Source organism: Camelus ferus, chromosome 13 (genome assembly GCF_009834535.1).
Source record: "Camelus ferus isolate YT-003-E chromosome 13, BCGSAC_Cfer_1.0, whole genome shotgun sequence".
NCBI classification, from domain to species: Eukaryota; Metazoa; Chordata; class Mammalia; order Artiodactyla; family Camelidae; genus Camelus; species Camelus ferus.
Window position 1 is genome coordinate 33,782,470 of NC_045708.1, and position 22,700 is coordinate 33,805,169.

The following is a 22,700-nucleotide window of genomic DNA, read 5'->3' on the forward strand; positions in this document are numbered from 1 at the left end:
CAATGGGATAACCATTATTAATAGAACTAGGGTTATTAACCATGGAAGCTTAAGCAATTGAAAGAAATGGAAGTAGTAACACTTATTTATAATTTTGCTGTCAGATTACAAAGAACAATATTTTAGCTTCATTAAAATTTTAAAATGTGCTTATAAAAGCAAAGCATTACCTTTACTTTAGGCTTTGTTAAATTTTCTTTAAATTTTGAAGATTCCACATTTGTTTATACAGTGTTTTGGTTCATCAAAATGGGTACCATTTTATGAGTAAAGTTATGTGATACTTACATTAGAAAAATGAGCTCTTTTTGTTGTCTTTAGAAAGTTTGGGTCCTGTTTTAAGAATGTAGGAAAATATATACATTTTGGGGAGATGTATTTTTCTAATTTTAAGTTAAGGTCCAGAGTTCATTTTAGTTGGAGTAGGTAACTGCTCCAAACTTCAGGAATTTGAGTAATTTAAGGAAATATGAATAGTGGTCATGTGGGAAAATCCTTAGAAATAGATCATCTGAATTTGGTAATACTAAATACTTCAAAATGTGTAATTCATGCTCATTTTCCTTTTTTGTTTCTTACAAGAGTGAAATGTCAATATTTAGTCAATAATGAGTACAGGTTGATATTAGAACATTTGGGTCAATTTATAGCTCACTATATGTGCAGGGGAGGGGGTCTTAGGGTACCTTGGAGGTACCATGTGATATAAAAGACAGAGCTCAGTTGGGCCTCTCTCTCTCCCTCTTTGGAGATGGCCCACATTCTGTCTATGGAGTGTGTACCTACTTTTAATCTGAGCACCCAACCCCTATACCTCATGGCCTTTCTCTTGCCTTTCAATGTATCTCTCTGAATAAATCTATCTTCACTCAAAAAAAAAAAAAAAAAAAAAAGAAGACAGAGCTCAGTCAAGTTACTTAGCTTTCTCTAGCCTTCAATTTGTGGGCATGGTAAGGCGTACCTAAGAGAACGGAGATGGTGCATGTAAAGCACCAGGCTAGTAAGAGGTCAATATTATTTTTATCTAATTATTCCAGACTTCCAGATGAAAGGCTAGCTTGGCCAAGGCTGTTATGCCATGTTGTTATATTATTTATGTGATTGCTCAAGTGAAATGATTATTTTTGGAATTCCATCCAATTCAAACACATGTGAGGGTTTGCTGAAGGCATTTGTTTAAATTATTGTTGAGAATAGCCATCTATTTAACTCAGTGCCATGCAAGTGTACTCTTGATCAGATGACTTCAATGTGTTCTTAAACGTAACTATTTTGAATTTAAAATAGTTTTGAAACTATTTTAACATTTATATTTAAAAAAAGGAAGATAAGAGACTAGTGGGTTTTGAAGTTGTAAAATTGAGTGATATTAATATAATTCAAAAACTAGACATGATCTAGAGATTTTTTTATGGGATTTTTATGGGATTAAAATTTTGTGCTATTCTCTGTTGTGGTTTGAAACACCACAAAATGTGAAACTTTGAATCTGCCCCAACTTTTCCTTCTTCCTTCTAGTTTAAGGCTAGTGACTGTGCTAAGGATTCCAACCTCTCTCTCTTCTAGGAATCAGGGTTGGGAGGGAGACCTTAACTTCCACTCTCAAATCCCCATCTGGCTAACATCTTAATTCTCTCTCAGAGCCAAACTTTTTCAGAGTGGTTAATACTTTCTCCAGTCTCCATTAATTGCCATCATATTCAATTCTCAACCCACTGTCTTTGGGTTTCTACATCTATCATTTCAACAACTCTTCCTACGGTTACAACTGACTTCCATGACACTAATTCCAATAAACACATTTTACACTTGGTCCTTGTTGTCTCAGGAGTACTGGGCATCCATCTTGCATTTCAAGTGTTTCAAGAATCTCTCCTTGACTAAAAATTGCCATATGATCCAGCAATTCCACTCCTGGGTATATATCCAGAGAGAATTTTAATTCAAAAAGATACATGCACCCCAATGTTCATAGCAGCACTATTTACAATAACCAAGACATGGAAGCAACCCTAATGTCCATCGAGAGATGACTGGATAAAGAAGTTGTGGTATATTTATACAATGCAATACTACTCAGCCATAAAAAAGAAAAATGCCATTTGCAGCAACATGGATGGACCTGGAGATTGTCATTCTAAGTAAGCCAGAAAGAGAAAGAAAAATACCATATGATATCACTTACATGTGGAATCTGAAAAAACAAAACAAAACAAAACAGAAATGAACTCACAGACATAGAAAACAAACTCATGGTTACCTGGAGGAAGGAGTGGGAAGGGATAAATTGGAAGTTTGAGATTTGCAGATACTAACCATGGTATATAAAATAGATAAATAACAAGTTCATACTGTATAGCACAGGGAACTATATTCAATATCTTGTAGTAATCTATAATGAAAAAGATGATGAAAATGAATATATGTATGTACATGTATGACTAAAGCATTATGCTATACACCAGAAATTTACACAACATTGTAAACTGACTATATTTCAATCAAAAAATTAAAAAAAAAAAGAATCTCTCCTTGTATTCCACAACACTTGGTGCTCCTGGTTTCCCTCATACATCTCTGCTAGATCCTTTTCCTCCTCTGGAGACTCACACTTCTCTACCCAGTTTTTAAAATATTGGAATGATTTTCAAAGTAACAGAGCCACGCGATTCAACACATTCAAAGTTTTCCCTGATTCACTTGTTGTGTCATCCAGAGGAACTGGGGAGACCAGTGCAACTGCTGTGTCACACAGGTGACAAGGAAGAAAGGAGAAAGGACTTGGAATTCTCAATCTGGAAAGAAGGGTCTTAGGGCAAGCCCCTTTCCTTTTTTTGGATTTAATTTCTTTATTTGTAAAACAGGACGAGGTCTAGATAATCCATATGGGCCCTTCTAGTTGTAACACTTATCCATTGTACTACAGCTCTTTGCTTATCAACCTGTCCCCTCCACCAAATGCGGAGATGCCCCAGGGAAATCTTTGTATCCTGACATTGCCTGGCACTGGCTGCTATACAGGAGGCTGCAGCAAGTGTGGGGTCTGGCTCTATGCCTCCTTCCTGAACATTTCCATGCTCTTAACCTCCAGGCTGTTGCAGGAGGAAATAAAGCAACTATGTGTCCTTGGCCCTCAGCATGGAACTGCTATGTAAATCCCACTGTCTTTGAACAACTTGCTTGCCAATGTCCCCAGGTATTAACCACAGCAGCTTGTCCAAGTCCCCACTCTGCTCAGGCACTCAGTCGTCCTTGTCCCTGCCAGGGCAGAAGATGCCTCAGACTCCTCTAAGAAAATTGAGGTTATTTGGCATCAGAGATCTAATCTGCCCACTCCCTCCCCCTATCCTGCCTCTTATACTTCAAACATGTTGGTCTTCCCAGTCGAACCCCTTCAAAAACTTTAACTACTGTGTTAAATTAAGAGTAGAACAAAGTGATTTATACCCAGTCTCAATACTTTCATAAAAATGTCGTGGAAGTTTGTTGAGATACATGTACCCCAATGTTTACAGCAGCACTATTTACAATAGTCAAGATGTCGAAACAACATAAATGTCCACTGACAGATGACTGGATAAAGAAGATGTGTTGTGGGACACATTGGGGCGGCTAGTCAGTGAGCCAGTGACACGCAGGTTGGTAAAAGAATTTACCAGAGATAAAGTATAGAATAGAAAAGGAGTTTAGTATCTGCAAATCTTAAATTCCCAATTTACCCCTTCCTACCTCCTTCCCCACCCCCACCCCTGGTATCACAAGTTAGTTTTCTATGTCTTTGAGTCTGTTTCTGTTTTGTAAATAACTTCATTTGTGTCCTTTCTTAAGATTGCACATGTAAGTGATATCATATGGTATTTTTCTTTCTCTTTCTGGCTTACTTCACTTAGTATGATGCTCTCCAGATCTATCCACGTTGCTGCAAATGGCATTATCTTATTCTTTTTTGTGGCTGAGGGACCACATCTTGTTGGGCCAACTGACGTCAAAGTCCAATGACCCTCATTCCTGGGTTAAAGTAGATTCTTTACTGGGCATATTTCCCCTAACAAATAGCCCTAGGTAATGCTCAGGCTGGCCTGTTTCAGCCCGCCTTATCAGAGTCATAAACCCCATCACCCCTTCACAGACCCTTAACCTCTGACCTCACCTACAACCAGAGAATTGTGCACAAGCTGATCAGGTACTTTGTGACCCTACTGTATAAAAGACCCTCAACAACCGGCCCTCAGTGCTCACACAGGCACCTCTCGTCTGCGGCCCTCTGTTGTCTATGGTATTGTACCTCTAATAAATTCCTTTTCTATTCCTATACTTTATCTCTCTTAAATTGTTTTACCAACCCATGTGTCACCATGTCACCGACCAGCCACCATTGTGTACCACAACAATAACTATTTATAAAACATCTACTGTGTGTCTAGCCTAAAGCTGGGCTCCAAGGCAGTCCAAAAGATGAAAAAAAATGTTTAAACCATCATAGAGTTTTAAGACCTAATTAGGAAGACAAGCTCTATGTACAAAGAGGTACATAATGAGGCTGCATAGGATTGCTGATTGTGGCGTGAAAAATAAGTGAAAACATGAACAAAGTATCAAATGAGAGCCATAAAAATGAGTATTTTTAGTTGTTCACAGGACAGATTCCCATGGGCTGAGGGTGGTTAGAGAAACATTCATAGAGGAGGTAAGTCTTCAAAATGGGTTTGAGAGGAGCACAAGATACACAGGCCAAGAACTGCAGGTGCCAAGGAAGGGATTAGAGAATATTGATTCTTCTCACGTTTTCTACCTCAATGAATAAAAACACAGGGCTCATCCTAGATTTCTTCCCTACTGTGCCCAAATCTAGTCAGTTACCGATTTCCATCAAAAATACACTCCAGTATTTCTCCCACTCATCCTGCCTCTCTGTCCCATGGTGCTCCCCGAGTCCAGGCCATCACCAAGTCTTATCTGAATATGACAGCAGTATTAGAACTAGTCTCCTTGGTCCAGTCTTGCACTCTCTATACACACAAAATTTGCTCCAATAAATGTTAAGATCCTGGGTCCTGGACTCCTGAAACTGTCTGGATTCAAGTCCTGAACTCACTTCTTACCCTCTGATGTCCATGGGCAAATTGCACAATCTCTCTGTGTCTCAGCTTCCCTGTATGTAAAATAGGGATAATGGTAATACCAACCTCAGATTTGTACTATGAGAATTAAATAAGTCACTACATGTAAATCACTTTAGGATAGTACTTGGCACTGTAAGCATGCAATAGATGTTTACATGCTATGATTATCCAAATAAGCATCAGAATGCTCTACTAACTAACCATGGAACTTTCCATCTTAAATCCCTTCAGTGGATCCTCATAGCCTAAGTAAAGTCTGAAATCCTTACCTGGGCCTGCCAAGCATCATTATCTGTGTTGCTGGAGGGTGTCCTCTATCTCCTGTACTGCAGCCAAGGAACTTCAATTCAATGGCCATTGCACAGGAATGCTGAGAGAAGGAAGGGATTGCTGCTCTGCTTTTGGTCTCCAAAATGGGACTTTTGAGTCTCAATAAACATTGAAAGCCAGTCTCTGGCCAGAATAAATAATTTTCAAAGTTCCTGTATCTCCCCTTCGCATGTCTTGTTGGGTTATAGATCTTCACTCTCAATCAGGGCTGGAGGGAACACAGGCAATATCACAAGGAAAGTTTCTATTACATGAAAGAGACGTTGGGGAAAAACCCCACCTTTTCCAGCCTGGTAGGCTGGGGCAAGTACTGGCAGAGGTTGGGAAGCCAGCAGTCAGGACAGTAACTGATTTCCTCCAGTCTAGGCTACAATCCTGGAAGGGGGGTTTGCACAGATTGAGGTAAATTTGAGAGTCGTCTTTTGGGGAAGAACCAGAGTGAAAATGGCAGTGAAGCAGAGAAGGAGCCTGAGCAAGCAGCCTTGAGCCTCTCTTAGGCTCCTGGGTCTATTGCAAAAAGCCTCAAATTTCCTTTGTTTTCCAAGGAAGGACATGGGATGCAGCTGATGGCCTGGCCAGGTCTTGGAGGGATTAACTCCTCCAGCAAGAGCCTGGGTTGGAGTGTGTCAGCTGAGGTGTGCCCAGGCCCTGACCCTGTGGGGAGAACTAACTAGAAGTTCACCAACTACACCCTACTCCTTGTCAGCCAGCACAAAGGACCCAGGGACCAGACTGGCAGACTACCTCTCACGAAGCTGAGACTAGCCAGGACCCTAAGGCACGGACCTGATGTCTTCAGTCTGCTCACTATGATGCAGCCCTAAGAGGGCCACCATACACTCATCACAATTTGGGGAAGGAGCAGGGCACAGAAGAAGAATCTGAAAAATTAAAATGCCATGAGTTCTCCAGAAAAGACTGTATACATCAGAATATTCAAATAACAACTTCTAGTTGAGGGATGGAGGTAGGTGGGAGGTGGGAAGGTTTGGGGAAGAGGGAGCTGAAACACTTCATGTGTGGTGCATACTGGAACATTCGAGGGGCCAGTACTTGGTCCACATGAAGAAATCTTCACTGGAGTCTGTCTTAACCATTAACCTGCCAAGTAGAATTTGGTTCCAGAGACTGCGGAGGGGACCTGTGGAGTGGGAGGCATGATGGGAGGAGAATAGGGAGTTGCAGCAGAGATTGGGTTTATTGTTTAGGGCTGCAAATCCAACAACTAACATGTGCCTGTTTTAGCATAAATAAATGAACAAATTGAAGAATAGTGGGTAATGTGTAAAAAGAAGGCTGGGTGTGGGGGACAGCAGTTCACCGCCTGATAAGTAATAAATAATACAAACCATTACTTTCTAAATATTTTACTATTTTCTATGATCTTGAGATTAAGAGCATCTCTTGCATCCAGGGCTGGCTTCATGGGCACTTGGAAGGGTGCATGCCTAGTTTAATGCTCTTCGGCCATCATCTTGACATTGTTAATAAAATTTTAACAAGGAGTCCCACATTTTCATGTTTCCCTAGGATCCACAAATCATGCAGCAGGCCCTGTTTGTATCTGTGTGGTGGAAATACTATAAGATGGCATCTGCTCTGCATCTCTTCCCAATTCCATGTTCAGTCAGGGTCCTCTGCTGGCGGCTTGACATAGGACATGATGGCCGTTGGCAAGCACAAGAAATCAGAGTAAGGACCAGTTGTAAAATATTTACCAGCACACTACTGAGGCCACACCATATACCGTCTAATGATCATACACACCCACCATCAGCCCCCAGACCCTTGTGGGATTTGGTACAGTTTCAGAGTGGGAAAGAAAGGTCTTTTTGTATAGCAGTTTACTATTGATTTGTGGCAAAGAACAAAAACAATGACCTCAGCCTTGGCATTATTTCAAAACCTAAGTTCAGACCTTCTGTGACTGAAAACTGTCACACTTGAATTATGACGCTCCATGTAAGAAGTTGCCCTGAACGCAGGTTTGCATCAATTGCTAAAGGGCTGGAAATCCTCTGGCCACTCGAGCCTGCCTCCTCCCGCCAAGCCTCAGCTGCCCCTCCCACCGCTCCTTCTCTTTCCGGGGAAGCGATTATCTTGCCGAAGGGCACGGAGACGAGGTGGGCTGGCTCTCCCCAAGAGGGGGCGGGTGGATCCTCCCAAGAGCGGGGCTCTAGAAAGCGCACCCTCTCCGCGGCCCGGAGACTGCCAGCAATCCGCGCGGCGCAGAGCGATGGAGTCCTCCTGGCTCGAGACGCACTGGGCAAGGCCCTTTTACCTGGCGTTGGCGTTCTGCTTGGCCTTGGGGCTGCTGCAGGTCATCAGGCTTTTGCTGCAGAGGCACCGGCTGCTTCGAGACCTGCGCCCCTTCCCCACGCCTCCCACCCACTGGCTCTACGGGCACCAGAAGGTAGAGAGACGGAAGGGAGGGGTGGCGGAGGATGCTGGAAACCTGGAAACCTGGAAACCCGGCGGGCGGAGAAGCAGCTGCTTCCTTTACTTCCTCCCATCCCTCCCATCCCTCGTCCTCCACAGAGCTCTCCTACCCAGCCTGTGGCTCTCGGTGCTTTCTTTATTCTAAACATGTTCCCTCACTGCCCTCCAGGGGAATGGAAACACCCTAGAGCCACTAGAAAGGAAGTTTGGGGGGCTGGGAGTGGTCTATTCAAAGAGACTGAATATAGCAAAAGAAAGCTGTGGTATAACTCAGGTCTGTCTCTAATTGCTTCACCAATCTCTTGCGTTTTTGTACTGTGTTTTAAAAAGCCTTCCACATACATTGCTAAAAAATAGACTGTTATCCTAAGTAACACTTATTAAGTGCAGAAGATAGGCAAAATTAGACACAGTAGTTGCCATCCTTAGCCTTTCCAACGGAGATTCTTGTGAAGTAGGAACAGCTCCAGCCAATCACATAGAAAATAATGACTAATTGGAATTTGTGAAATAGAGGGAGACCCGTTACCTTTTGGTCTCTCCTGTTCTTTAAATCCACTCCCCACACCATTCCTTGTTTTATTCCTGCAACCAACTTTGAGTGGCAGTTGTGTGATAGGTACTAGGATTACAAAGAGAAGACACGAGGCGGGGAGGGGCTGTCCTCAAGGGCCCCAAGTCAGATGCATACTTAGACGGCAGGTGGAAAATGAAAATACAGAGTAACGAGTGCTTGGACAGAGGCATAGGGACCAGGGAATCTTGGAGGGAAGTACCTATCTCTACCTACGGGAGGAAAGAGTCTGTGAAAGGCTAAGCAGAATCTTAAAAGATGAGTGGGTAGGGAGGGTGTTCCCAACAGAGCTACTGCGTGATCTCTTGGCTCCCCAGCTGCTAGTCCCTCTTCCTGAAAGCAGCCATTTTCAGTTATTTTATCTGTTCATTTAAATCCTTATTTGTGAAATAATATTACTATGTTGCATTTCTTAATTTAATAATTTTAAATATCCATCTATTAACTACCTTAGCTCTTACACCTCACTTTGACTATCCCAGTTGAGTTATATTGTATTTTTAGATTAAATAGAAAAATTAGCATTTATATTATTTCGATTATATACATTTACCACTGACCTAATGGTTGATTTTGTTCCTTTTCTCATAGAGCTTTTTTTCCCTTAGGGTGTTAACTTCCTCCTTCTCTCATATGCTTAGTTTTTCAATACCGATTGCTACTTTTTTCTGCAAATGCTATTTATAGATGTCAAACACATCTCAATAATATTGCCAGATTTTGAAACATACCAAACAATCTATCAGTCCATATGCTTTTCTGGAGGCATTTGTCCCACAGACTTCTCCTGTTCCAACCTGGACTGATGGCTCTCTAGGCCTTGTACGTGGATATCGTGGTGTCCTGTGTCTTATCTCCTGTCTCCTGGACACTGTATCTTTTTGTTCCTGATTAATTTAATCATGTTTATGGGTTGCTTCTTGAGGGTGAGTGAAAGAATGTCAGGTGAATTTTGGGGGGCTCTTGAATCTCTGTGAATGTCTGTATTATAATTTTGAACTTGAGTGATAGTTTAGCTGGTTATAGAATGGTACTTTGGAAATAAATTCCTCTCAGAATTTTGAAGACATCACTCCATTGTCTTCTAGCATTCAGGATGACTTGAAAATTTCTTATTTTTTCCAACTTTTTTATTGTGGTCAGATATACCTAACATAAAACTTACCATCTTAAGCATTAAAATTTTTTTAATGTTTTTATTTTATTTTAAGGGAGATAGGTAATTAGGTTTATGTATTTATTTATTTCTAATGGAGGTGCTGGAGATTGAACCCAGGACCTCTGCATGCTAAGCAGGCACTCTACTGCTAAGATATACCCTCCCCCCATCCTAACCATTTTTAAAGTGTACAGTTCATTGATTTTAAAAACATTCATAATGTTGTGCAACTATCAAACCATCCATCTCTGTAACACTTTTCACCTTGTAAAACTGAAACTCTGTGCCCATTAAACAATAACTCCCATGAAAACAAAAAGCAAACAAAACAGCAATAACTCCCATTTCTGCATTTCCCCAGTGCCTGTCCACCACCATTCCATTTTTGTCTCTATGATGTTGACTACTCTAGGTATCTCACATAAGTGGAATCATTTAGTATTTACCTTTTTGTGACTAGTTTATTTCACTTAGCATAGTGTCCTCAACGTTGATCCATATTGTAGCATGTATCAGAATTTCCTTCCTTTTTAAGGCTGGGTAATATTCTGCCATATATGTACATACCACATTTTGTTTATCTGTTCATCTGTTGATGGAGACTTGAGTTATTTCCACATTTTAGCTGTTGTGAATATGGGTGTACAAATATCTCTGAGATCCTGCTTTCAATTCTTTTGGGTATATACCCAGAAATGGAATTGCTGGATCATATGTTAATTCTATTTTTAATTTTTTAAGAAACTACGATACTTTTTCCCACAGTGGCTATACCATTTTTCATTTCCACCAGAAGTGCACAGGAATTCCAATTTCTCTACATCCTTGCCAAAACTTGTCTTTCCCTGTTTTTTTTTTAATTATAGCCATCTTAATGGGTGTGAGGTAGTAGCTCATCATTCTGATTTGCATTTTCCTAATGATCAATGATGTTGAGCATCTTTTTATGCACTCAGTGCCATTTGTATATCTTACTTGGAGAAATATTTGTTTAAGTCCTTCATTTTGAATCAGGTTGTTTGTTTTTTGTTGTTGAGTTTTAAGAGTTCTCTGTATATTCTGGATATTAATCCCCGGTGTATGATTTGTTAATATTTTCTTTCAGTCTGTGGATTGTCTTTTTACTTTGTTGATACTGTCTTTTCATGTACAAAAAATTTTTAATTTCATGAAGTCCAATTTGTCTATTTTTTCCTTTTGTTGCCTGTGCCAATATCCAAGAAATTGTTGCCAGAACTAATGTCATGAAGCTTTTGTCCTATGTTTTCTATTAAGAATTTTATAGGCCTACACACACACACACACACACACATACACACACACACACACACACACCACAGCTTCTTTATCCAGCCATCTGTTGATGGACATTTAGGTTGCTTCCATGTCTTGGCTATTGAAAACAGTGCTGCTATGGACATTGGGGTGCATGTATCTTTTCAAATTGGAATTTTCTCTAGAAGAACCATACTGTTTTGGTAACTGTAGTTTTATAGTAAATTTTGAAATCAGGAAATGTGAGTCGTCCAGATTTATTCTTAGTGAAGATTGTTTTGGCTCTTCAAGGTCCTTTGCTTTTCCACATTAATTTTAGAATGGATTTTTCTATTTCTGCAAAAAACATCATTGGGGTTCTGATAGGAATTACACTGAATCTGTAGGCTACTTTGGGTAGTAGTCACGTCTTAACAACACTAGTGCATAAACATGGGATGTGTTTCCACCTACTTATGTCTTTTTAAATTTTTTTCAGCAATGTCTTTAAATTTTCACTTAACAAGTCTTTCACCTTGTTGTTTAAAAATACGTAGTTTTCCAATGCTTGGTCTCATCTCCTACGTGTTTTATTTATTTTTTGATATGTAAGCAGCAGAACAGACTCCAGTGGCCAGAAAAAAACCCCTTAAGTTAATAAATGCAGGTGCTGATTATGGTATACATTAAGGTGGTAAGGATAAAGATTTAGGTACAGGACATTAACAGTGAATGTTACAATTTCTTTGATACTTCCCCTAGCTCTCTCAATTTCTCTTTTCTCTCTTTCTGGAATTCCTAATGGTTGGATATGGGCCTTCTGGATTTTTTTTTTTAAATCTTTTCTTCTTGACTTTATCTTCTTAGAATTTCTAATAAAACATTTAAAATTTTTTGGCTATCATAATTTTTATTTCCAAGAACTCTGTCTTAGTCTTCATTTATTCTTGCATCATTTACCTTATGATGCATTAAAAAAAAAACACCCTAAAACTTAGTGGCTTAAGACAACTGTTACCTATTTAGCTCATGATTCTGTGGGTCAACAATCTGAGCTGGTCTAGGCTATGAGATTCTTGCTCGCATGTACCAGGCTCAGTTGACTTTAGTTTGGCTCACTGATGTATCTGCAGTCAGCTACTGGGTCAGGTAAAAGCTAGCTGTCAGCTTGGGTGCCTTGGTTCTCTTCCATCTGGTTTATTATCCTTCAGCTGGTCAGCCTGGCCTTGCTCACATGGTATCAGGGTCCTACGAATAGCAAGAGGGCAAGCCTCAATGTACAAGTGCTTTTTAAGTCTCTGAGTCATGTTTACTACTATCCCAAAGCAAGACACATAGCCAAGTCCAAGTCTGTGTGGAAGCACACTATCGAAGTGTATGAATACAGGGAGACATTAACAAATTAAGGCCATGACTGCAGTCAGTTTAACATATTCCTCTTTGTTATAGAATCCTGACTTTGTTTCATGAAATGCTGTATCTTTTCTGAAGTATTAATAACTTTTTCATTTTTTTTTCTGTTTGTGTATTAGTTATCTGTTGCTATCTAACAGATTAACCCCACACTTAGCAATTTAAGACAACAGTTTGTTTGTGAAGGTCAAGGGGAAGGTCTTACACAGTTTGTGAAGGTCAAGAGTTTGGGAAAGGGGTATTAATTAGCTGGATGAATCTCTGTGAGAGACTCAGGGTCTCTCAGAAGGTTGCTTGTGGTTGACTGGGGCTGCAGTCAGCTCACAGCTCCTCTGGGGCTGGGGAATCCACTTTCGAGTTCACTTACATGGATTTTGACAGGACTTAGGCCCTCACTGGCTATTGGCCAGAGGCTTACGTTCTTCCCCCACATGGACCTTTCCATAGGCCTGCTCACATCATCCCAGGTTGCCTGATTGTCTCCCGATTTTAGTTCTGAAAGTTTTGTATCCTGGCAACCCCTTCTGTCCAGGCCAGCTGGAAGAGTTAGTCACTCTACCCTCAACATGGCAGCTTGTTCCCCTCCAAGTCAGATATGAGAGAGCAAGAGTGAGAGTGGGAGAGAACCTAAGATGGAAGCTGCAGTCTTTCATAACCTGATCTTGAAACATTTATACCATCACTCTGCTGTATGCAGTTAGTCACACTGACAAATCCTTGACCAGTATGGGAGGCGACCGTATAAAAAGGTGGGGGTGATTGGAGGTCTTTTTGGAGGCTGGCTACACCACAGTTTGTTTGTTTTGCTTTATGTCTTTCATGTTGGAGGCTGTCCTCAAATGTCAGGTGGTCTTCAGCTGTCATTTCGTTTTCTCAAGTGAGGCACTAAAGATGTTTGGAAGTCTTGTGTCCACAGCGAGAACTTTCCCTGAGCACAAACCTGTTGGAGATGCAAACTGTCAGTATCTGTATTTTTTTTTTTTTTCAGTTTCTTAGAGATGAATCTGCCTTTCTTTTATTTAGGAGGTTGCCAGATGACTTCTGGCATTGTGGGAGCAAGAAAGGAAGGGAGTTAGGTATCTAATCATTTGTTATGAAGCCTTTCACTTAACCCCTCTATTTTCAGTCTAGTGACTCACCCCTGCCCTCCACAATGCCTGATTCCTTCAGGTCTTAGAGCCTCTCTGGTTGAGTTTTTCTAGAAAATAAAACATCTGATCTGTTGTGGAACCTAAGAGGGTGTTGTGTGGGGAGAGAGCAGAGACCTGGAGTTGAACCAGCCCTTCCTTTAATATATTTCTCCTTTAAGTTACTGCTCTATATTTAATATTTTATTTTTTAATTTTAATTTTAATTTAAGCTGGTTAACCTTTTCTAAATTTCTCACTCCTCAACTTCCATTTACTCTGTTTCTCATTAGAGTTTGATTTTCACCTCCACACCTTCCAGAAACTAGAATTGAAAAGGAGCCATCAATCAGAAGTTGGGAAAACTGAAAATGGCCCAAGAGATCCATTCTACCAACTATTGAGAATGATGTAACACAGTGCTTCTCAAACTATCTGGTGAAAACCAGTTTTTCCCCAATCTATTGTAGACTTTTACTTTCATTTTTTAAAAAAAGTAAGAAATTGCAGCAATGTCAAGTTACTATAAAAATTTCTAAATATCATGCTTGGTTTCTGTAAGTATCTCATCCTGGACTGGTCTGTGGCCCATGCTTTGAGTAGCACTGTGTTAAAATTTTCCACTCTTGAATTACTTTCTTTCTTTCTTTTTTTTTTTTTAGCTCTAATGTCCACTTTTGTTTTATCAATTTTCAAGCTATAGTATAGTATGCATACAGATTTTGAATTACTATATCTTCCTTGTAGACTAATCCTTTTTATACATGAAACGTTCCTTATTATCTCTAGTAAGACTTCTTGCCTTAAATTCTACTTTATCCGATATTAGTAACTACATAAGCTTTTTTGTTAGTGTCTAAATGGTTTTTTTAATCCTTTATTGTTAACCTTTTGGACTGTTAACCTTGTGTCTTTTGTCAGTCGTATATAGTTAGGCTTTTTAAAGATACAACCTGATACCTTTTGCCTTTTACTTGAAATAATTAGCCTATTTACATTGAATATAATTACTATTATATTATTGACTTGTTCAAAGGATAAGCTTATTTGATATTTGAAAAGAACTAAGATCGTGCCTGGCATGTAGTAAATGCTATGTGAGTGTTAAATGAAACATAAATCCACCACCAGCTGTGACCGCTATAGGGTCAGGCAGGAACCTGTCTGATCTCCGTGTCTTTAGCACTTGGAACCTTGCATCTTCCTTGCTCCTATTCTCTCTGTGCTGTTTGGTTTGGCTTGTCCATTACATATGCACAAGCCCATAGTTAAAGCAAATCCCGTTCTTCACTGACACCATTACTATATTTTGTCTTCTGGTAAATGAATTACTTCATTGTAGCTTTTGAAAGCTTTACTGAGATGTTAAGTCACATACTTTACAATTCACTCACTTAAAGTGTAGAATTAAATAGTTTTAAGTATATTCACAGAGTTATGCAACCATAACCACCATCAGTTTTAGAATTATTTCTATCCAGACACACACAGCCTCTCCACCCTACCACTTTACGCAGAAACAGATGTAAATGGGTCTTATTGCCAGTGATTTCGAAGAACTATTTAAATGAGCCATAGTAATCTGCTTATCAAGGCAGAAAGTTTATCTCTGATAGTGGTATTTGTACTCTAATTTATAAATGTTAGAGTTGGAAGTGTTGTATTTGAGTTTGCTCCAAACTTCACACGCCTGTATAAATGAGCGTCCTACTATTGTAAAGGAAAAGAATTGGGTTTTCGTTGTAGATGGAGTTGGTTTTTCTTTAATTTATTTTTTACTGAAGTCTAGTCAGTTACAATGTATCAGTTTCTGTGGATTTTTAAAGAAGTTACTATTACATCATGAGAGAGACTCGCTCATCAGTAATTAGAGAGAGGAGAGGGGAAAGGGAATGGTGAGTTGGAATGGTGGGCCCTATTCCGTCTACTAACAGTTAGCTTCCCATGTAAAAACCATTTTTTTCATCTCCCAGACTCAACTCCTAACCTGAATGTGTGATGTTGGCAGGTGAGGCAGAGTATGTGACTCCGCTCCCTTCACCATCTCAGTTGGGAAAACAGCTCACAGTATGTCATTTGATGGTGACTTGGTCTGGGGGACAACATATATTATTTATATTGAAGAGACAAATATAGTAACTTTGTTTAGAAAGTTATACCCCAAGCATAGGAATCCCTGCGAGAGCATGTTCAGTCACTTCCAGGCCCTTCTACCTGTGTGACCCTCCAGGCCCCGAGCACAAATTGTGGCTGTAGCAGGGATGAGTCCAGATTGCCTAGCTTCTCTAATGTGCTTCACTTTTTTCGCTGCAGATATTTCGGCAGAGTGACATTAAAAAGCTTGAGGAGATTGTAGAAAAGTACCCTTGTGCCTTTCCTTTCTGGATTGGGCCCTTTCAGGCATTTTTCTACATCTATGACCCAGAGTATGCAAAGACATTTCTGAGCAGAACAGGTAAGAAAAGGGATGAACCTCAGGATCCTAACCCTCCTAGGAGTGATCTGCACAACCCACAGGTAGGAGTCTAAAGGAATTCTGAAGCAAAGATTAGCACTGGGCCTTCAAGAGACGCCGGGGAAAGTGAGGAGAGGTTTCCCATCAGTCCTGGAGGAGATTCCTGGGTTGGGTCGCCCAGTTCCTTCTCCAGCTCAGATTCCTGCGGGCCCTTTTAGGTCACTGTATCGCAAAGCCCACCTGGCACCATCTCCAGCGTCTTCCTTTGCCTCTTTTGGTTTTGTGACTTCAGCATCACCAATCCCTGTCATCCTTAGCCCCTGGCTTGAGCACAGTGTCTACAGAGAAATTCAGAAGTGGGACTGCCTCTGCTGGTTTGGTCCATAAGCCTGAGTGTACATCACCCACTTACCACTCTGTCGTCTTGATTGTGATCCAAATTGTTTTTGTTTTCTGCATATTTGTCTGTTGTGTTCCCTTTGGGGCCATGAGGCATCTGGCTCCCCCATTCAGTCCTTCCTCAAGGCTTCCAAGGTAGATTATCTCATAGCACAAAATTAACATGCCCAGCTTTCCCCCCTCAACTTTGTAAAACTAGGGTCTGACATGCTTGTCTTCCTTCTCTGTACTGTTACCCCCATTACTCTTAGTAAAACCTGGCGAGACAGAGCAGCCTTTTCCTGAAAGTCTCCGTGTCTCCCAGTCCTCCAGCTCTGATTCACCTCGTGTTCACTTTGTAAAGGACAAGAGCTGTAAAATACTCTCATGTTCAAGTTCACGAGAACCCCAAGAGGGCTCTCACTCTCTGGGTCTGCTGCCCTGCTTGGATAGGTAATTTGCTTTCCCAGAAGGATGTGATATGTTATCCCCACTCCTGTTCTGAAAACTTGGTAAACCTCGGGCAATCTCCTTCTGTTGGAAGAAGTGCAAACAAAGAGAGATTCTGGGTTTGTGTACCTGCCTGCCTCCTTGGGCTGCTGTTGTCTGCCTCCTGAACCAAAACTTACCATTCCTGGGTCGGCCAAGGGCTGCGGGGAATGAGGCCGGGCTCCCTTTTTGCTCACTATTTGTGGTTGTTGTAGGCAAATGACGAGAACCTTCATCAGCTTTAGTAATATCCCTCTAATGTTGTCTTTTGTTTCCTCTGCTTGACTCTGCAGATCCCAAGTCCAAGTATCTGTGCAAGTTCACGACTCCAGTCATTGGTACGTACGTGGAATGAAAGAGGATCTCGCTCTCACTCACTGTCTCCTTTCTATAGGCAAGCATTCCAAGGAAACTCAAATCGGAATTCAGAGGCCTTGAGAGTAAGATCTATACTGCAGGTTTTCTAGGAGGAAGGTCAAGAGGGAGCTAAGGTCAATGCAGCACAACCTCCTAGAAGCCCTCCTGGGGGGTTCCTTTCTCTCCCCCAAGTCTCATCTGCAAGATGGCATATGTGTAAATTTATCCCATCTGCGTCTTTAAAACTGCAGCCTTACCATCGCTATTCTTTATTTTAGCTTTCCTTTCTTGTTTTCTTGGATCCTTCCCTTTCTTTTTGGAGTTCCTCTATTTCCATATGCAAATCAGTAAAGTTTTGCCTCAAAGTACAGTTTGGAAATATTCTGTGAGCAGATAAATTAAACTTTTTAGTCATATAATTGGCATTTATGTCAGACAAGGAAGGAATTAAATGAAAGACTATAGGTTTTGGATTCAGAGCTACTTGGATTTGAGTCCTGCTCCCTGAACCCCACTAACTAGTTGAGTGATCTTGTGGAAGTCATCTAATTTCTGTAAGCCTCTGTTTCTTCATCTTTGAAAGTAAGAATGAGTTACACCTCCGGGCTGTTGTGAAGATTAAATGAAACACTTATTTTCAGCACTTCATGTAATGGCTGGCATGTTGCAAGCACTCGGTAAATGATGGCAGTTATATATTAATAAACTTTAAGGTCCTTTTAAAGCCAGATCTTTCAATGACCTCCCTGGTGACAGAAGATTGTGAGGCATTAGGTTTGATGAGTGTTTTCACTTTGTCTCATTCACAGACTAGCACTCAAGGAGAGGGTATCTGGGACAGAGTGGACACGCTTATCTAACTCCGTGCGAATTTTTTCACAGTACGGTCTATGGATTGGTTTGGAATGGAGAGGAGATGAGTATTTGTTGTGAATATTTGTTGTGCCGCTGTGAGCTAGAGACCAGGCTAGGTGCCTTATGTATACTGCTGCACAGCAACACAGTAAAGCAGATATTTATTACTGTACTTTGTCACCAAGAAAGCCAAGTCTCAGGAAGGTTAAGTGTCTTAATTACTACACAAGTAGCAACTGGTGAGTTCAGGATTAGCACTCTCATCAGGCTTCAAAACGTGGGTCTTTGTCATAATGCCACATACGTGCACCAAGGTGTAAGCATCGAGACTCACTGCTTTGCTATTGTGCTGTGTCCTGGCCACCTGTGCGTCACGGTCACTCTCTGTTAGTGTTTCTCACCTCTCCTTCCCCACCTCATCTAGTAAAAATGACAGGACATTTTGTGCCTTTTGTTTCTCAAGGAGAAGGACTAGTGAATTTGAATGGACCCAAGTGGTTCCAGCACCGTCGCCTACTAACTCCTGGATTCCATTTGAATACCTTGAAATCATATGTCGAGATGATGGCCCATTCTGTGAACACGATGCTGGTAAGTGAAGGGACAAAGGTGCTCTGGTGTGTTGCAAAATGCTTCCAAGAGGGAATGTATTAGACATCTGTTTAGTGGATGGTGAAAGTCAAAAGAGGGTGATTTCTAGAAATTAACCATGTGCAAGTACTCACTGAGCAGTGAGTGTTCATGTAAGCCTTTGCTATGGCTTTTCAGGTGATTAAAGAAGGTGAAGATCTGATTGCCTGTCATAGGTATATTTTGAGATCCTATGACAGTAAACTAAGTATTAAGTAATAAGACTCAGACAGAAAGTGCTGTGGTGACAAATAAGGAAACCAGGAGCAGCTATAATAGCTTCAGATTCAGAGGAGACTCAAATTTACCATGAAATATGAGAGGAAGGGGCTTCAAGATGGCAAAATAGAAGGACACGGAGCTCACCCTCTCCCACAAAACATCAAAAATACGTCTACACGTGCAACAATTGTCACAGGTACCTACTGAGCTCTGGCAGAAGATCTCGTACAAGTGGAACTACAAGGAATATCATCATGAAACTGAGTAGGAGAAAGAGAAAAAGGAAATCGGGATGGGACTTAATGCCAGGGAGGGAGCAGTGAAAGAGGGAAAGTGCCCTCACCCTGCAAAGCCCCCTCTCCAGAGGAGAGCGTAGCAGGGACGGAAGGGGAGCTTCAGAGGTTCAGAGGAGAAAGCAGCACAGAGGGTCTGTGCCATTCCTAGCCTGAGATGCAAGCTAGCTGGTGTATGCCAGGACTGGGAGCTGGAGCTCAGGCTTCCGAGGACAGACCCAGGGAGGGGACCAGGGTTGACTGCACAGAGGCAGACTCAGGGGGCTGGAGTGTGGGACAGGCTGATATTGGGAGTGTGTGCAAAAGAGCCTGGGTCCACCATAGAAGGCTCCAAGCCTTGTTGGCAAGCAATAATGGAGGGGCACAGGGCTTCCTACAGAATGTGACTCAGCCATTAACTCTCCATGGACACCCTTTTCCAAAGGGAGGAGAGCAATGCTGTTTAGCAACTGCCTTCACCCCAAGCTTACAGGGCAACCCCTGGCTACAAAGTCCCCATTGTTCACAAGCTCTGTGAGTCCCCATAGAGGGGGATAGACAACCTCGCAGAGGGCGCTTCCTGGTGGACGTTTCCTGAGGGCAGTGTCAAGGAGGACTTCCAAATAAAGGCAGTTTGATGATGGTGATGTTGTTGATCTTGGCCTCTTGTGCCAGGGTAAGTGGGAGAGGATTTGCGGCACTCAGAACACACTTCTGGATATCTCTGAGCACATCGACTTGATGACCCTGGATGTTCTTATGAAATGTATTTTCAGCAAGGAAACCAACTGCCAGATAAACAGGTCAGTTGTAGGAGGGCCAAAAAAAAAAAAAAAAAAGACATTTGTTTGCCATTATCTAAGTCATTTATTGACATATTATCCCCACTTTCTCTTCTAGCAACTTTGATTACTATATAAAAGCAATAAGGGAAGGCACCACTATCATCTTTTACCGTGTGTACAATTTCTTGTATCACCATGACATGATTTTCAAGTTCAGCTCTCAGGGCCACCGCCTGTGGGAGATAAGCAAGATACTGCATCAGCACACAGGTATTTTGGGGGTTTGGGTTGTCCAAGTCCGCAGACTGTCGTACCTGTAGTGTGTCTCTCTAGGGGAACAGGTCTCAATGTGAAAAGAGAGAGAACTCTTGTTCTTAATGGAGCTTTTATATGGACAATGCTCAAAGGAAATACAAGTCCTTTAGCAGAGTTTGCTACATCCATAGTAGTAGTCGTATCAGAAGTTTTCTATATATTGCACTATTTTTATTATGTGAATTTTTTATTACTATGAATATAACATAACAAGTGGGCATTTAATATTTCGAAGCATACATGGCGTATGGCTTTTTGCACAGTGACTGCAGTAATAAGTTACAAACATTCATGCAACATAGGAATGAATAGAGGAACAGAGCAAACTTGGGCATACACTCAAAAGAAAGGGGAAGTGGGGGCTGTTCAATGGGTATAATGTTTCTGGTATGCTGCGATAGATGAATAATGAAAAAGTTCTAGAGATCTGTTGCACAGCATAGTGCTTAGGGTTAACAATACCGTATTGTGCACTTAAAAATTTAAGTGTGTAGATCTCAGGTTAAGTGTTCTTAGTTCATTAAAAAAAAGAAAAGAAAAGAAGCTTGGTTCAAAAATAAATAGTTTTAGCAAAACATAAAAGTTGAAATCGATTAAGCTGTTTAAGCAATTCAACATTACTTTTCGTGAACACCATGAACACCATGATCGAGAATATTTATCAGGCAGTTAATTAATCCTTCCTCAGCTCCGCCACTAACTAGCAGTATGACTTTGGGCGAGTTACTGCTTTGTCTCAGAGCAATCTGTAAAATGCAGATAAAAAAGGATCTATCTCGTAGGTTTGTGGTGATGATTAAATATGTTAATGTATGTAAAGCACTGGAGACAGTGCCTGGAACCGAATAAAAGTTAAATATAAAATATATTTGCACCCCAGGAAACTTGCAAGGCACACTGCACATGCATGATCACACACATCCATACACACATGAACATAGATATTATAGGAGGACACTCAGATAAGCAGGTTAGAAACAATTTAAGACGCAAATGGATATATATATATATATATATATATAAAACAGTAGTTCTCAAACCTGTTTGCATCATGGTCACATAGAAAATATTAATATTTGTACAGGTCATTAGAGTAAACAGGAGTGGATTTGGAGGGCATCTACATAAGACTTGGTAAAAAAAATTCTTCACATTTTCTTTCTATTACAGAATTATGATGAAAAACAAAATGCAGAGTATTAGTTAAAGATTAAATGTCAAATTTGTTCAAAATAAAACCTTTTCAAATTTTCAAATTTTTACTTAGTTAAATTTATCAACATTTTCTTTTACTGCATCTGGATTTTGAGTGATAGTCAAAAGCCTTCCCCTATTCCAGGGTATCTCAACTGTGGCACTAATGATATTTGGGTCTGGATAAATCTTTGCTGTGAGGAGCTGCCCTGTGCATGGTAGGACATTCAGCTGCATCCCTGACTTCTACACACTTGATACTATTGGAACTCTGACAGTTGTGGCAATCAAAACATCTCCAGACATTGCTGAATATTCCTTGGGATCCAGATTGTCTCTGGTTGAGAACAGCTGCCCTTCCAGATTGTAAAGAAATTCATCCATGCTTTCTTCTAGTGTTTCTAGTATGGTTTTGTTTTTTTTTGTTTGTTTGTTTGTTTTTGCATTTAGACCTCTGATCCATTTAAAGTTTACTCTTATGTATAATATGAAGAGTTGATCTCATTTTTCCAAACGGTTATCCAGTTATCCCATTACCATTTATTTAAAAGCTTTAGCATTTCTAGTGATTTGAGACAACCACTTTTCTCATTTTCTAAATTGGCATATGTACTTGGACCTATTTCTCAATTTTCTTTTCTATTCCGTTGGTCTGTCTATCTATTCATGTGCTATACTCACACTGACTTATTTAAAGAGTTTTTTGTGGTATTTTAAAATTAATAAGGTATTTTTCAGAGAGTTTTAAGTTTACAGAAAAATTGAGCAGAAAGCACAGTGTTCCCCTGTACTTCTTCACCTCTGTCCCTGACACAGAGACACACAGATACACAGTTTCTCTTATTAACATCTTGCATGAGTATGGTACGTTGGTTATAATTGATGAGACATTATTATTAACTGAAGTCCGTAGTTTAGGGTGCACTCTTTATGTTACATACTCTGTGGGTTTTGACAAATATATAATGATATGTATCCACTATTACAATATCATACAGCATAGTTTCACTGTCCTAAAAACTCCCCTGTGCTCCATTAATTGTTCCTCTTTCCCTCTGGCAACCACTGATTTTTTTTTTTCTTACTGTCTCTATAGTTTTGCCTCTTCCATGTTATTAGTTGGAATAATACTGTATGTAGCCTTTTCAGATTGCGTTCTTTCACTTAGCAATGTGCATTTAAAGTGCTTCCATGTATTTTCATGGCTTGATAGCTCATTTCTTCTTATTGTTAAATAATACTCTATTGCATGAGTATACTACAGTTTGTTTACCCATTCACCTATTGAAGGACATCTTGATTGCTTCCAAGTTTTGGCAGTTTTGAATA

The 22,700-nt window shown here is 40.5% G+C and overlaps 1 protein-coding gene across 5 annotated transcripts in view; it reads left to right on the forward strand.

The window, feature by feature from the left end:
- Positions 1 to 22,700, forward strand: part of LOC102523731 (cytochrome P450 4X1) — a 47,811-nt gene that overhangs the window by 13,296 nt on the left and 11,815 nt on the right. For 3 of the 5 annotated variants that reach the window (XM_032494194.1, XM_014553945.2, XM_014553946.2), the window contains 5 exons: positions 15,733 to 15,874; positions 17,035 to 17,079; positions 18,417 to 18,544; positions 19,753 to 19,880; positions 19,978 to 20,132. In XM_032494194.1, coding sequence (XP_032350085.1) covers positions 15,733 to 15,874; positions 17,035 to 17,079; positions 18,417 to 18,544; positions 19,753 to 19,880; positions 19,978 to 20,132 — 598 coding nt within the window. Of the gene's footprint in view, positions 1 to 6,912; positions 7,146 to 7,318; positions 7,867 to 15,732; positions 15,875 to 17,034; positions 17,080 to 18,416; positions 18,545 to 19,752; positions 19,881 to 19,977; positions 20,133 to 22,700 lie in introns of those variants that run through there. The other 2 variants (XM_032494193.1, XM_006178402.3) reach the window with 2 other exon arrangements.